The sequence below is a fragment of the Gadus morhua genome, chromosome 8 (genome assembly GCF_902167405.1).
Source record: "Gadus morhua chromosome 8, gadMor3.0, whole genome shotgun sequence".
NCBI lineage: Eukaryota > Metazoa > Chordata > Actinopteri > Gadiformes > Gadidae > Gadus > Gadus morhua.
The window spans coordinates 12,722,300-12,737,788 of NC_044055.1; the positions used below are offsets into that span (position 1 = coordinate 12,722,300).

A 15,489-nucleotide genomic window follows, 5' to 3' on the forward strand; every position below is an offset into this window, starting at 1 on the left:
GGATGTTGATCGCCGCGGCAGCTACGTAAACATCGTAAACAACGTCTTCCTCCCCAAGAATGCAGACGAACGTCTCCACCTCCTTGTTCGCCCAAGCAAGCGTTTTACGCGACATGTTAATTGTAAAGAATAATACCTCGAGGCTACTGTTTGTTTGTTTTTATCCCCACGTCGCCCGGAAGTGATGATTCTGTCGACCAATCAACGGAGGGGGTGTGTAGCTAGAATTTCCCGGGACCCTTTCAGGCGTCTTGTCTCGTTTTCAGTACCCCAACGGAGGAGTACTGAAAACGAGGCCAAAACGGGTACAGCTAAGTCCGGGTCACGCCCACTTTTGGGGGTGGAAACGCAACCCGTACCGCACCTTTGGGAACCGATCCGTTCCTCACCCTGCAGTGGAAACGCGGCATAAGATCTACTGGTTTGGCCCTGTTTTACACCTCTGCAGAGTATGTGTGTCTTGTTTGGGAGAGATCCTCCCATGACAAGAAGGTAGGCCCAGCGTTGAATAACACCTGCCGATCAATCACTGGCTGCTTGAAGCGCACCGGTGGGCTTAACATTCAAAGAAAAAAGGAAAAGAATGGTAAGGGCTGGGTTTAATGGTTGGGTTAGGGTTTAATGGTTAGGGCTGGGTTTAATGGTTGGGTTAGGGTTTAATGGTAAGGTTAGGGTTTAATGGTTAGGGCTGGGTTTGATGGATAGGTCTAATTGTTAGGTCAGGGCTTAATGATTAGGTTAGGGCTTAATGGTTAGGGCTAAGTTTAATGGTAAGGTTTGGCACTAACCAAACCATTAAACCCAAAATGTTAGGGCTTTATGGTTAGGTCATGGTTTAATGGTTAGGTTAGGGTTGGGTTAGAGAGAGAAAGACGATGTCTGAGAGACAGAGTGCATGCTGGGTTGGTGTGTGTGTACCCAGGAGGGCTGGTGGATTTCACGTCCCACTTCCTCCAGCAAGACGATTAGGCCAGACGTCTCTCAAACACATACACCCACTCTCATATTTGTGGGGACGTTTCGAGAGACAGAGTTGGTGAGGTAGCATGATAAACATGGATCCCTATTGTAGTTGATATTAATTCATCAACTACAATAACAAGGGTTGAATAACCCTTGCTGTAGCCAACCCACCCTTGCTGTAGCCAACCACACCCTAACCCAAAGTACAACCAAATAACCATATTTTAGGCCTATATTCTTTAGTTTTAGCCCTACCTTCTTAGCCTGAAAGCTATCCATTTGAACTGAATGTGTATCTTGCAGCATGTTATTATTTATTATCTGCGTCAGTCCAGTCTTCACATTTACAAGATTACACATTGGGGTTCAGAGCTCAAGCTTTGGTCTGAAGACCGTTAGCTTTTCGGACCGGGCTAAGTCTACGCCAGAGAGCCGACCAAAGGTCTGGCTGCATTCCTTTGTTAGCGCGACGGTCAGACATTCACCCACTACACACACACGTCTGGCTGTCAGTTCGGGTTTCGTCAGCGGCTGCAGACGGAGGCAGGCCATTGCTGATGCTTGACTACACTCACCAACACCCACCCACCCACCCACAAAATAATGGAGACGGAGAGGATGTGGTTTCCTAGGCGAATATTGTGATTCACTTTTATTAAAAGCATCATAGCTACAATTCATCATAATGATGTCTCAAAAAACAAAATAAAACAAAAAGACACACCAAAATAAAGAACATGTACACGGTAAGTCTGTAAACTTCAAGGCTAGATAATTTTGAGGTAATGCTCTTCAGCTTGCTGGCTAAAAGTAACTAAAAGTCCATTTCAAGAAAGTAGCTAAGTAATAAAGGTACCTGATTATATTGAACTCTCAACACCAGTGCATCAACAGGAACAGAGTGAGACATGATTGCAGTATTATTCATCATTTACAGTTTAGGTTCATTTTTATTTCATACCACACATCTGGTTAGTCATGTACTGTTTGTGTTTGTGTGTTTGTGTGTGCATGTTTGTGTGTGTGTATGTTATGTCTGAACATTCAAAAGCTGCCTTGATTATTGCTGTGTCAGCAGGGGGGGGATGCGTTCGAGACGCCCACAGCGTTTAAAAGGCAGCGATGTCAACCTGTGTTTCCACGACAATACACCAGCCCAAAATTCATAGATATATATGATATAGAACCTATTTTTTAGTGAGCGCCGCGTGTTCAGTGTTCCACGGCGTTCCACAGTGTGAGACTAGATCAGCCGCTGCCATGGCTACGGAGCAGGACAACAACGGACCACAGGTCGGGTGGGCGGAGTTCCCACCCGGACCGGGAGAGACCACGTTCCCCCGGCTCCCTCCCCTGGGAGAGACCGCTCCTGCCTGAGAGACACCAGCCAATCAGAGGTCCCCAACCCCCGCCCGCCCATGCCAGGCAGAGCAGACGATCCCAGAGAGAGATGAAGACAGTAGTAAGACCCTTGAGAGGGGGTTCAGTCACCGGGCCGTTCCAACACACCACACGCAGGACCCAGCGCGAGCTAGACCTGGATGTGAGCTAGACCGCCCGGATGTGAGCTAGACCACCCGAATGTGAGTTTGACCTGGATGTAAGTTTGACCTGGGTCAGAGTTGGACCTGGATGTGGGCTGGTCCTCTGCGTGTGCGCGTGGGTATTGCAGTGTGTGACAGACATGTAGAAACGCTTTAAAGTCGACCTGGTCTGATATGTGAGAACTACAAAAAAAAGTAATAAAATTACAAAACAAAATCTGCTCTGAGACGATGCAGCAGATAAACTCCATTACCCACAATTCCTTTGCAGCAGCGTCGTCAGACAGGCGGGCGACCTCATAATGCCGTTTTTAGAATGTTAAGGAAGAAAAAAAGAAAATCAAAGTGTAACTTCAGTCAATATCAAGAGTCCAGAGAAAGTTCTGGAAACACCGACTCCTGAGGCGGCCAGCAGACCGCTTGCTCTTTATACTTTATCACTTCTGAAGCACTGCACAGTGCCGACAGGTTGAAGGTCAAACTAGGTGGAGGAGGGGCCCCGCCCCCTCCCAGTAGAGGATCCTGACTAGACTACCGAGAGAGACCGCGCTCCCACACACAGTAGATATAGCTGGCAGAACCAGGACACACAACAGAAAGATGAGAACTCATCCCGCTTAGATATCTGAGGGGGGAGGGGGGAGAGAGACAGACGGAGAGACCGGGCCTTCGTTATACCCCGAGGTCGGTCAAGTTTGTGTTTCCTGTCGTGTCCTCTTTTCCTTTTTTACCTTCAGTCACTCTTGTCCTTCTCTGAGGAGCCCTCCTGCTCGCCCTCCCCTTCCCTCTCCTCCTCCATCGGTGAGTCATCCCCCTCTCCTCCCGTCTCCTCCTCCTCCTCCTCCTCCTCTCTCTCTCCGCCCAAGTCACTGTCCGCTCCTCCGCCCTCCTGGGCCGCCGCTCCGCCCTGCTCCTCTCCTGCCGCTCCTCCCTCCTTCCTGGGGGTGGGGCTGCTGGTGGCCGTGGCAACGGCGGAGGCGGTGGCCATTGCGCTCTGCAGCTGAGCCAGCGTGCTGGCGGAGGCCGAGGGGAAGCCCTGCAGGCCGAGGGCGGCCAGGCCGGGGGGCAGGAACACCGAGGGGTAAAAGAGCCCCGGGGCCATGCTGGACAGCAGGAAGGGGTTGAAGCCCAGAGAGTTGGCCGACAGGCCGGCCAGCAGCGCCGCCGCGTCTCCGTTCAGCACCGCCGCCTCCGAGGGCGGGTCCGCCGCCAGGGGCGTGGCCACGCTGCCGCTGGCCTTCTCCTCGCGCTCCGCCTTCCTCTTCCTTCTCTTCGCCTTCTTCCCTTCTGCTTCTCCCTCCTCCGCAGCTCCTCCCTCTCTCCCCTCCTCCTCGTCTCTCCTCCTCTTGCTGCTCCCTTCCTCCTCTGCCTCCTCTTCCTCCACCTCCTCTTCCTCCTCCAGGGTTCCGTTGCCGGCCGTCCCTGTTACCATGGCGCCGAATGGCGACTGTGACGAGGCGGCGGCTAAGTTCCCTCCGAACAGACCGCCCAGACCGCCCAGGCTGAACATGTTGGACAGCCCCCCCATGCCCCCAAGCCCCCCCATGCCGGGCAGCATGAGGGGCAGCATGGAGGCCGCTGCCGCGTTGGCGGCCGCCTGCTTGGGGTCCGAGGAGGGCGGGAAAGCCATGAGGCCGGCAGCCAGCTGCAGGGACTGCAGGCTCTGGAGGGACGACAGGTCCATCCCCCCCAGCTGGAGAGACTGGAGGCTCTGCAGCGACGACAGGTCCATCCCCCCCAGGAGACTGCTGAGCAGCAGCGGGTTCAGACCTCCTGCATAGACAACACAGATTACAGCCTCCCACTTTGCTAAGGGACCTCCCACCTTGTTAAGAGAGCTCCCATCTTGTTAAGAGAGCTCTCATCTTGTTAAGAGAGCTCCCACTTTGTAAAGGGTCCTCCCACTTTGTAAAGGGTCCTCCCACTTTGTAAAGGGTCCTCCCACTTTGTAAAGGGTCCTCCCACTTTGTAAAGGGTCCTCCCACTTTGTAAAGGGACCTCCCACTTTGTAAAGGGTCCTCCCACTTTGTAAAGGGTCCTCCCACTTTGTAAAGGGTCCTCCCACTTTGTAAAGGGTCCTCCCACTTTGTAAAGGGCCTCCCACTTTGTAAAGGGCCTCCCACTTTGTAAAGGGTCCTCCCATCTTGTAAAGGGTCCTCCCATCTTGTAAAGAGACCTCCCATCTTGTAAAGAGACCTCCCATCTTGTTAAGAGACCTCCCATCTTGTTAAGAGACCTCCCATCTTGTTAAGAGACCTCCCATCTTGTTAAGAGACCTCCCATCTTGTTAAGAGACCTCCCATCTTGTTAAGAGACCTCCCATCTTGTTAAGAGACCTCCCATCTTGTTAAGAGACCTCCCACCTTTGACCTCCGAAGTCCCCACAAAGATAGGAAATCGAACAATGTGTTTTCTTGTGACACAGAGGCCCACTACGTTACTGATCATTGTACAACCATTCCTAGTTCCATTGGTGAAGCACAGAGCGTTAATAATGCTAGCGAGCTAACGTACCGCTGGAGGAGGCAGCGGAGGCCAGTGTAGCCTGGGCGGCCTGGGCTGCAGCTGCTGCCTGGGCGGCCGCCGCGGCCTTCGCTATCTCAGACTTTGGTCTTCGCCCACGACGACGGACCCCCTCCTCGCGGACGACCGGGCCGGTCAGCAGGCGGTCGAACATGGCTTCTGGGAGGAAACCCTGCAGGGAGGAAGGAGCAGTGGTTAGGAAGGAGCTGAGAAACAGAGTCCTCACATGGAGCTGAGAAACAGTCCTCACAAGGAGCTGAACAACAGTGTCCTCACATGGATCTGAACAACAGTGTCCTCACATGGAGCTGAACAACAGTGTCCTCACAAGGCAGTGATAATGAATACAGTGAAAACTAGGCTCCATCTGATTGGCCGGCATCAGCTGTCACTCACCGACTGCTTTACGATGTCTGTCCAATCGGGAGCGATGGCAAACTCTGGGTTTTCCAGCAGCCACCGGGAGAGCTCTTTCATTGGTGGAGCCATGGCCCCGCCCATCTTGAGAAGAACAACATGTCAATCTCAACTCCACTTTATTCATACAGTCCTACTATTAATTTTCTGATTGCGAATGTGTTAGACTGTGTGCGTGTGCTAGACTGTGTGATAGACCATGTGACAGGCTGTTGTGCGTGCTGCGGGGCGCTACCTTGCGTCCGTTGCGGCGGTTCACCACGGGGACCCTCTCCTCCCCGGTCAGCGTGTTGATGTCGATCTTGTTGGGGTTCCTGCAGCGGTGGCGCTTCTGCTTGGGCTTGGACAGCTGGGACATCATCAGGTCCTCGCTCTTCTGGGGGGGGGGGGAGGGGTGTCATTATGACATCACATGCTGACACGTCTTACTGGTCTGAAGTTGGTCATGTTACTGGTCTTAGTGGTGTGAAGTTGGTCATGTTACTGGTCTTACTGGTGTGAAGCTTGTCATGGTCTTCATTCATGTTACTGGTCTTACTGGTGTGAAGCTTGTCATGGTCTTCATTCATGTTAATGGTCTTACTGGTGTGAAGTTGGTCATGTTACTGGTCTTACTGGTGTGAAGTTGGTCATGTTACTGGTCTGAGTGGTGTGAAGTTGGTCATGTTACTGGTCTTACTGGTGTGAAGCTTGTCATGCTACTGGTCTTACTGGTGTGAAGCTGGTCATGTTACTGGTCTTACTGGTGTGAAGCTGGTCATGTTACTGGTCTTACTGGTGTGAAGCTGGTCATGTCCATGGTGTAGGAGGGGTGTTGCTGCAGCCAGTCTCTGAGCTCCTGATTGGACGCGGTGGCTGTCTCTCCGTCCTCCGGGGCGGCGGGGGGGCGTCGGCCCGGACTCCGCCCGGAACCCCCCGCCCCTCGCCCGCCCCGGGATGCCTCGCGGACCCCCTCACCCGCCGAAGCCTTGGTCCCCTCCGATTCGTCCTGCAACAGGAAGCACACAACAGGAAGTCAGCCCCAGGGCAGGAAGTCATGGGAAGCCATGTTGGGTGGTTGGGAGTCTCTTAGCTCAGGAGGTAGAGCAGCAGTTTTGTAACTGAAAGGTTGCTAGTTCGATCCCCAGCTCCTCCTAGCTGAGTGTTGATGTGTCCCTGAGCAAGACACTTAACCCTAACTGCTCCTGACGAGCTGGCTGTCGCCTTGCATGGTTGACTCTTCCGTCGGTGTGTCAATGTGTGTATTAACTGATGTAAGTCGCTTTGGATAAAAGCGTCTGCCAAATGCCCTAATTGTAATTGTACTCGTTTGTGTTCTCCGTCTTTCACTGCTCCATTTGTTCTTTTAACATTGTAGTTTTTACATTTATGGCTTTGAGTATATTGTAATGTCGCGTGATGTACATTTTACTACATCATATTGTTTAGATCCATTTATTTCAGCCCGCCGCCTCACCCCTTCTGCTCCTCCTTCTGTTGCTGCTCCTCCCGCTGCTGCTCCTCCTTTCTTGTTGCCCATGAACAGCATTTCCAGTCCCTCTACATTTTTCCTGCGGCCACGCCTCCTTCGCATTATGGGCAGGTCGGCGTCCAATGAGCCGTTGGCCCTGTGGCCGGAGGGCGGGATCTGCTGCTGCAACAGTTCCATCTGGGCCTTGAGGGAGGGGCTGGAGAAGCCGGCCAATGAGGCGGCAGCCTTGTGGTGATGGTGCATGCCCTGGAACAACAGAAGGTCATGAGAGGTCAATGTCCATCCTCCCTTTGACCTAAGAACGCCGCCAGGTCGATCTCCCAGTACATCTACAGCCACAGCTGGAACAGACCAGAGAGCTGCACCACAGAGCTAGCAAGCTAAGTGCTAGTTCAAGCAGGTTTAACGCTTGTAATTTAAACGCTAGAGCTAGTAAGCAAAACAATACAGCTAGCTAGCTAGCTAATAGAAAGAGAATTGTAGATAAATGCATGACGTCCATGGCTTGGTTCTGTGTACCTTAGTGAGGTCCATGGCGTGGTTCTGGGTGTGTGTGTGTACCTTACTGAGGTCCAAGGCGTGGTTCTGTGTGTGTGTGTACCTTAGTGAGGTCCATGGCGTGGTTCTGGGTGTCTGTAGCAGCGTGGCTCTCTCTCAGCTGTGCCACCATGTCCATCAGGTTGCGTCTCTTGGCTGCGCGCTCCGCCTCGATCTCCACCTTCCTCCTCCTCCGCCGGCGCTGCCGCGGCACCGTCAAGCTGAGGGGGTCCTCCTGCTGGACACACACAGCGTTACAGCCTGATACACACTCCTGGAGGACACGCACACTGATACACACTCCTGGAGGACAGTGTTACAACCTGATACACACCGACACACACTCAACGGACAGTGAATTCTTCCCGGATTACTGTTGGTTACACAACCCTAAACTGACACCTATTTAATGTTAGTATATACTTCATGTAGTGAGAGTGATTGAAACAGCGAGCCCCAGCACTGTGGTTTCCTCAGTACGGTGTGAGAATGCTAAATGCTAACAGCACATGTAGCGTCAGCGCTAACCCTCCACCTCCACCAGGGATTATAAAAATAGCCTCATTAGCATAGCTGAAGGTTAGTGCTGTGCATGTGGTGTGTGACTGACGTGCACGTGGCAGGTTTGTGTGTGTGACTCACATGCACTAGCAGGTGTGTGTGTGACTCACGTGCACATGCGGGGACAGGGTGATGTCTTCACTGCCGCTGTAGGCGGCGTGTGCGGCCGCCATTGACAGCTCCGCTAGGCTCCGCCTCTGCAGCGGGCTCTCCGTTGCCGGTGCGACGGCCGTGGCGGAGGTCGCCGCGGCACTGTAGCCCGGCAACAGGTTGCCGGGGAAGTCGAAGAGCTGGCGCCTGTTGACCGGCCACTTGCCCTTCAAGATGGCGTCGCAAATATTATCCATCCGGTTGATCATCACCCGATCCTGAGGAGGGAGAGGGAAGAGGGAGGGGGCCGGAGGGCAGAGAGAGGGGGAGGTGAAGGTGACAGACGGAGACAGATGGTTAATGGTGTTGTTATTCCAAAGTGTTGGAGAAGTGTGTGCCTCAGCCAGTGAACCCCCTCCTCATCTAGGATCCCGCGGCCCCACCACCTCCTGTCTATCAAGAGTCCCAGATCATACAAAGACACACGGCCCCAAACTGGATCTAAGACCACAGAACTATCCATCTGCTGTCGAATCCAACGCAGAACGGCCGGAGTGTGAGAGACAGTGAGCGAGAGTTTGAGTGAGGGAGAGAGTGAAAGAGCACGAGTGAGTGGGAGAGCTACTGCCCGTTGGCATGCGAGCACCCACCCCCCGTGTGTGGTCTGCCCCCCGGTCAGCGGCCTCACCTTGGGCCAGAAGGAGAAGGAGTAGCTGCGCTCCGGCAGCCCGGGCAGGAGGTCCTGCAGCGCCGAGGGCTCCGCCGTCTCGTCCCGCCCCGACGCCGGCAGAGACACGTTGCTGTCCTCGTCAAAGTTCTTCTGCTCCGACGGAGCGCTTGCTGGAGGGGGGAGAGAGAGGGAGGGCGGGAGAGAGATCAGGATAAGAAGGAGGGAGGAGAGAGACAGACAGAGGACAGGATCAGACCAGGATAAGGACGTGTTGTCAAGGGAGACGGGCCCTCATTTCAGATCCGTCACCCTGACGACACCTGGACTCATTAACGCCCCCCACAGCGGCCCCCCTCCACAGGGGGAACTCCAGGAATAGACCCCTCCCCACGGAGCATGACGTCATCACTGCAGGGAGCCTGCACTAGGGCGAGGGATCTACGTAGGATTAACAGCTAGGGCTAGGCAACATGAGGGAGCTATAGCTAAGGCGCTAGATAGCATCAGAGCTAAATCCTCAGCAAACAAATTAATACAGCCATAGAAGCCCAATCCTGCGCCATGCTAACGTACTAAGTGCTAACTAGTAACTAGTCTAACTAGGGCTCCACTCACCCTCCGCCTGGGAAGACTTCTCAGATTTGTCGTCTTCGTCCATCTTCTCCTCATCCTCCTCCTGACTCCTCTCGGTCGGGGGAGACTTGGGAGAAGGAGGAGAGCTGCCCTCTGTCCCCCGGCCCTCCTCCTCCGGCTCCTCCAGCACCTCCTTCTGGGGACTCATGGTCTTGGGCTGCTCCTTGGGAGGGGATGAGGGGGGTTCAATCGCCGTTGCCTCCACCTCCTCCTCTCCTCCCTCCTTCCCGGTCTCCTCCTGGTCTGATCCGATTGGTTCTGACGGCTTCTCCTTCTGCTCCTCTTGGCTTGAGGCCGGGAGCTCCGTCTCCTCCTCCTTCACCTCCTTCTTGGGGGAGGCCAGGTTCTCCTCTTTACCTTCTCCTTCGACCTCCACCTCCTCCTTGACATCATCGGCTTTTGGAGTCTCTCCCTCCGCCTTCACCGTCGCCTCCCCCTCTCCCACCACCTCCTCCTCCTCCTCCTCCTCCTTGGCCAGTGTAGCCTCGGCGGCGCTAGCAGCGCTGGCCACCTCGGCGGGCGTGAGGAGGGGCGTGGCTCCAGGGTCAGGCGTGGGGGCGTGTCTTGCCGTGGCCCCGCCCTTGTGGGCGTGGCGGCGGTGGGCCTCCAGGAAGGCGAGCTCGGGGTCGTTGAGGATGTGGTAGTCCGTGCGGCTCACGCCGTGCCGCGAGGCACCTAGCAACAGGTCGTGGTCGTGGCGACCGCACTCCCACCAGTCGGGGAGGTCAGGGGAGGGCTGGCACAGCAGCAGGCGCTCCGTCAGCTGCGGGTGGGGCAGCACCTGCTCCCGGATGCGGCGCAGCAGCTCGATGCGGTACAGGGTCCGGGAGGCGCGCTCCTCAGTGATGGGGTCGATGATCAGGGTGGGGTCAGGGAGCTCTGTGGATGGGGCGTACCGTTACTACTATGTCAGCACTCCATACACTGTTACTACGTCAGCACTGAAAACACACTTACTGCATCAGCACTGCATAGACACTTCCTACTGCATCAGCACTGCATAGACACTTCCTACTACGTGAGCACTGCAGACACTTCCTACTACGTCAGCACTGCACACTTCCTACTACGTGAGCACTGCAGACACTTCCTACTACGTCAGCACTGCAGACACTTCCTACTACGTGAGCACTGCAGACACTTCCTACTACGTCAGCACTGCAGACACTTCCTACTACGTCAGCACTGCAGACACTTCCTACTACGTCAGCACTGCAGACACTCAAAGTCAGCACTGCAATGACACCGTTACTACTACGTCAGCACTGATTACTCATAGTACTAGATCAGCCGTAAATACATCCTACTACCAAGTCAGCTTAAGTACTTAGTGTAGTGTGTAGTAGTGTATGTGTAGTGTGTGGTAGTGTGTGTGCACCTGTGTCTTGAGGCTCATGCGGCAGACCCTCTAGTGTAGTGTGTAGTGTGTGTGTGTAGTAGTGCGTCTGTACCTGAGTGTGTCTTGAGGCTCATGCGGCACACCCTCTTGCACATGGCGATAAAGGAATAGTAGTATTTCTCCAGGCTCTCGTCCGTCTTCTTGTCCAGCCGGGCGAAAGCCCTGAACTGGGCCCAGTCAAAGCCCTGCCGCGGGGGGTGGAACACCACCCCGAAGGTTGACACCACCCGGTAGAAGTCTGCCTCCTCCCGACGCGTCCACCTGGGTGGAGCAGGGCTACATGTTACCGTCTGACCATGAGGCATCTTAAAAGACGAAAGGTGGAGACACCCAAAATCACCTTAGAGCCCCGCAATAACATCTGCCTCATAACACCACCTTACCCGGCGTTCACACCAAAACACACATTTGTCGCAAGTTTGGTCGCAAGACAAATTATTTTATATTATAAACTTATATTATATATAATAATAATTAATTTTATTAGAGGGCGCCATTCATAGCACTCAAGGTCACCTTACAGGGCAGTGTTTAAAAAACAAAATCAACGATCATAAAAAGCACAAGAACAAGATACATTGAAACAATTTAAACAAGTGGGGGGAAATGGGTGGGAGACAATGAATTAGATTGAATATGTCAGTTTAAAAAGATGTGTTTTTAGACGGGACTTAAAAGTGGAGAGGGTGTCAGAGTTACGGATGTCAGGTGGGAGGGTGTTCCAGAGGTGGGGGGCAGATCGGCTGAATGCCCTGGACCCCATGGCAGAGTGCGGGTAGGTGTGTTGGTGTGCAGGAGTTCACAGATGTATGGAGATATAGCTCAGGGAGTCGCAAACGGCAACATTCACTTTCTCCTCCATGCTGCGGTTCACCCCAGACTGCACTGCAGGGAACGGTTGGCCGGTTGAACTCTGATTGGACGTTACATTTCGCATGTCATTCAGTGGCCACGCTGTTGAACGCTGATTGGCTGTCATCACGCGAATGTCGCTGCAAAGTTGAAATATTTCAGCTCGAGGGAAAATGTCGCGCTGCTAATCCACGTGAGCGCGCCCGCCCGTGCCGGGTTAAAAGTGTCGCGCTGCACATCAAATCTTGACGCGGGTTTTGTCTAGCAAAATATTCGCCTGATTCGCGTCTGTACGTTGATTTCGTAAGGAATCGTGTCGCCCGTTCGCGTTTGATGTGAACGTACGGTTAGATAACATCCACCTCATTGGATAGAGAGACCGAGATAGAGAGACATAGCCCACCTCTGCCGTCTCTCCTTGAAGAACAGCTCTCCCATGAGCGCTGTGTGGGCGGCGGCCTCGGGTACGAAGGGCCCGCTCTTGGCCAGGTAGGCCGCACCCCCTTCCGCCATGAAGACCCCGCCCTCCTGCAGGTAGGCCGTGCCCCCCTCGGCGGGTGGCAGCATGGCGAGGTCGGGGTTGAAGTCGCGGCGGCGGCGGCGGCGGCCGTCCGGCCGGCTGAGGGCCTCCTGCCGCTGCAGCTCTCGGCGGTTGGAGCGCTGGTACGCCGTCACCAGGCGCCGCAGGCGGGCCGTCAGCGCAGAGGCCGCCGGCCAATAGAGACGTCCTGCCTGGCCCGAGGCCCCGCCCACTCGGCCGTTCTCTCCTGACTTGGCTGCAGAGGGAGACAGAGCGTGAGGAGGAGGGGCTACAGGGAGTGCATGTGTTCAGGTGAGAGGGTCAGCTCATGTGTTCATGTGTTAGTAAGCTCATGTGTTCACGTGTTAGTGAGCTCATGTGTTCATTCGTTACCCTCGGGGTCCGCCTCCTGGGGCTCCTCCAGGGGGGAGTTGGTGAACTCGTCCATCTCGTCTTTGAAGGTCATCCTGAGGGGCTTGTACTCGGGGTCTTCCTCCTCCCTGCAGGGGGATCACCATGTTAGAAATAGTTCTACATCTATACGTCTAGATCTATGGTCATGTTATCAAGATCACATTATAGAGCTACATCTATACGTCTAGATCTATGTTCATGTTATTAAGATCACATTACACACACTATAGCTTCATTATAGCTTCATTACAGCATTACTTCTGATTATTCACTTAGTGAAGCAGATATTACCTCAATATGGGGAGGAGTGTGATGAGAAGGAGTTTGAGGGGGGGGGTGTGCGATAGAGGTGGTGTGAGAAGGTGTTTGATGAGGAGGTGTGTGAGGAGTCGTTTGAGGAAGAGGTGTGTGAGAAGTTGTTTGAGGAGGAGGAGGTGTGTGCGTACCCCTCTACGCCGTCCGTCATCATGTCCGCTCCTCTCTGCTCGGCGGCCATGGCCTTAGCGTCGGGCATTCCAACGCGCTCCAGGAAACACAGACCAGGGTCAGCTCGCATCGACGTGTACTTCTCATAGCCTGGAGAGGGAGAGACAGAGATAAAGCCCACAGCCGAGACGGAGAGACGCACAGCCGAGACAGACACACGCAGAGTTACAGCACACAGCCGAGACAGAGACACAGATACACACACACAGAGAGAGAGAGAGAGAGAGAGAGAGAGAGAGAGAGAGAGAGAGAGAGAGAGAGAGAGAGAGAGAGAGAGAGAGAGAGAGAGAGAGAGAGAGAGAGAGAGAGAGAGAGAGAGAGAGAGAGAGAGAGAGAGAGAGAGAGAGAGAGAGAGAGAGAGAGAGAGAGAGAGAGAGAGAGAGAGAGAGAGAGAGAGAGAGACAGAGAGAGCGAGAGACAGAGACAGAGAGAGACACAGAGAGAGAGACAGAGAGAGAGACAGAGTTACAGCACACAGCCTGGAGAGAGAGAGGTCAGCCAGGAGGGGGTCTGGTGGTCCCAGCTCTAAACCTCAACACCCTGATGGTCTCCATGCCGACCACCTGCTGGACCAGTTCCTCTTCACACACACTAGACAGACAAACGCACACCAGACACACAAACACAACCCTAGTCACACACACCCCCACACTCCATAATAAATGAGGTAGACAAAAACAGCGGCAGAAGGGATGACCCCAGGAGCCAGAGAGTGTGTGTGTGTGTGTGTGAGTGTGTGAGTGTGTGTGTGTTCATCCGAGCGAGTGCACGTCCAAGTGAGCCAGCAGGTGCTCATTTGTGTCAGGCTGACACACACACACACACACACACAAACCTGTGCTACTTTGTGTGCGTCTAGATGAGTGTTTCTACGTGTGCGTGTCTAGCTAGGTGTGTTCCTACGTGTGTGTGTGTGTGTGTAGATGTGTTTTTAGGTGTGTGTCCGTTGGTGATTCAGGCAGAACAGATTAGAGTGTGCAGATCCAACAGACTCAGGGGGCGAGAGATAGAGGGGGGAGGGGAGGCAGAGAGAGGGGGGAGGGTAGGCAGGGAGAGAGAGAGGGGAGGCAGGAGAGAGTAGGAGGAGCGTGAGGGACCCCTCCCCCCATACTCAGCCCCCCTCTTCCTCAACATAACATTTCAATTAGGAGGATTGTGGCGTTTCACCCTAACACACACACACACACACACACACACATCGCCTGGAGCCCAACACTAATAATCAGGTCTTTATGGACCATCACTATTCTGCTGCGTGTGTGTAGATGAACTTTGATCCTCTTTATCTATGGATGAGCCCCATAGATACCAGTGCGCGTGTGTATACATGCGTGTGTGTGCTGTCAGATAGGATCAATCACTCTCCAGATAGCACTGCTGCCCTCACCATCACCATAGCAACCCCCAACAACGGGTGGCACAGAGTCAGTGAGTGAACAGATTACAGAGTGAGAGTCAGAGTGAGTGAGAGTCAGAGAGAGGCAGAGTGAGAGAGGCAGAGTGAGAGAGGCAGAGTGAGTGAGTCAGAGAGTCCGAGGGAGTGAGAGTCAGAGTGAGTGAGGCAGAGTGAGTGAGAGTCAGAGTGAGTGAGGCAGAGTCAGAGTGAGTGAGTCAGAGTGAGTGAGGCAGAGTGAGTGAGAGGCAGAGTGAGTGAGGCAGAGTCAGAGTGAGTGAGGCAGAGTCAGAGTGAGTGAGGCAGAGTGAGTGAGAGGCAGAGTGAGTGAGAGGCAGAGTGAGTGAGAGGCAGAGAGAGAGAGGCAGAGAAAGAGAGGCAGAGAGAGAGAGGCAGAGAAAGAGAGGCAGAGAGAGAGAGGCAGAGAGAGAGAGGCAGAGAGTGAGAGGCAGAGTGAGAGAGGCAGAGAGAGAGAGGCAGAGAGAGAGAGGCAGAGAGAGAGGCAGAGAGAGAGAGGCAGAGTGAGAGAGGCAGAGTGAGAGAGGCAGAGTGAGAGAGGGTTACCGTGTTTGAAGACTCCTATCAGCAGGGACTTATCCGCCTCAGAGTTCCACCAATCAGCAGGGACCTCCGCATGGAGGGGCTGGGGGATCCACACGTCCAGCTCACTACACACACACACACAGTCACAGTCAGGACACGATGGAGCCTAGCGTTTAGTCTAATTTATAGTGGAGCATCATTCACATCTCAGACCTTATCTCAGTCAGTCCACACACACAGTGAGCTAGCCCCCCCACACACACACACACACGCACACACACAGAGCCAGCCCCCACACACGCACAACAGTACACAAAATCCCACTGGCATATGTTTGCTAGCTGGCACCAGTACACACACTTCTGGCAGTTGACACACACACACACACACACACTTGAGATTAGAGGATAGGGGGGATGACATTATAAATGCACACACATCTGGGTGAAAGGGTGATGGAAAGCAGAGGGGGA

At 54.0% G+C, this 15,489-nt stretch overlaps 1 protein-coding gene across 4 annotated transcripts in view; it reads right to left on the bottom strand.

The window, feature by feature from the left end:
* Positions 1-1,584: 1,584 nt before the first annotated feature.
* The window catches only part of chd7 (chromodomain helicase DNA binding protein 7), a 48,631-nt gene continuing 34,726 nt past the window's right edge, over positions 1,585-15,489 (bottom strand). For 3 of the 4 annotated variants that reach the window (XM_030364273.1, XM_030364270.1, XM_030364271.1), the window contains exons 27-41: positions 15,038-15,141; positions 13,041-13,170; positions 12,574-12,680; positions 12,064-12,436; positions 10,861-11,069; positions 9,392-10,288; positions 8,795-8,946; positions 8,127-8,384; positions 7,520-7,693; positions 6,904-7,164; positions 6,223-6,435; positions 5,683-5,823; positions 5,427-5,531; positions 5,022-5,202; positions 1,585-4,280 (exon numbers count right to left, since the gene is read on the bottom strand). In XM_030364273.1, coding sequence (XP_030220133.1) covers positions 3,241-4,280; positions 5,022-5,202; positions 5,427-5,531; positions 5,683-5,823; positions 6,223-6,435; positions 6,904-7,164; positions 7,520-7,693; positions 8,127-8,384; positions 8,795-8,946; positions 9,392-10,288; positions 10,861-11,069; positions 12,064-12,436; positions 12,574-12,680; positions 13,041-13,170; positions 15,038-15,141 — 4,345 coding nt within the window. In that variant the 3' untranslated portion in view covers positions 1,585-3,240. The remainder of the gene's footprint in view (positions 4,281-5,021; positions 5,203-5,426; positions 5,532-5,682; positions 5,824-6,222; positions 6,436-6,903; positions 7,165-7,519; positions 7,694-8,126; positions 8,385-8,794; positions 8,947-9,391; positions 10,289-10,860; positions 11,070-12,063; positions 12,437-12,573; positions 12,681-13,040; positions 13,171-15,037; positions 15,142-15,489) is intronic. The other variant, XM_030364272.1, reaches the window with a different exon arrangement.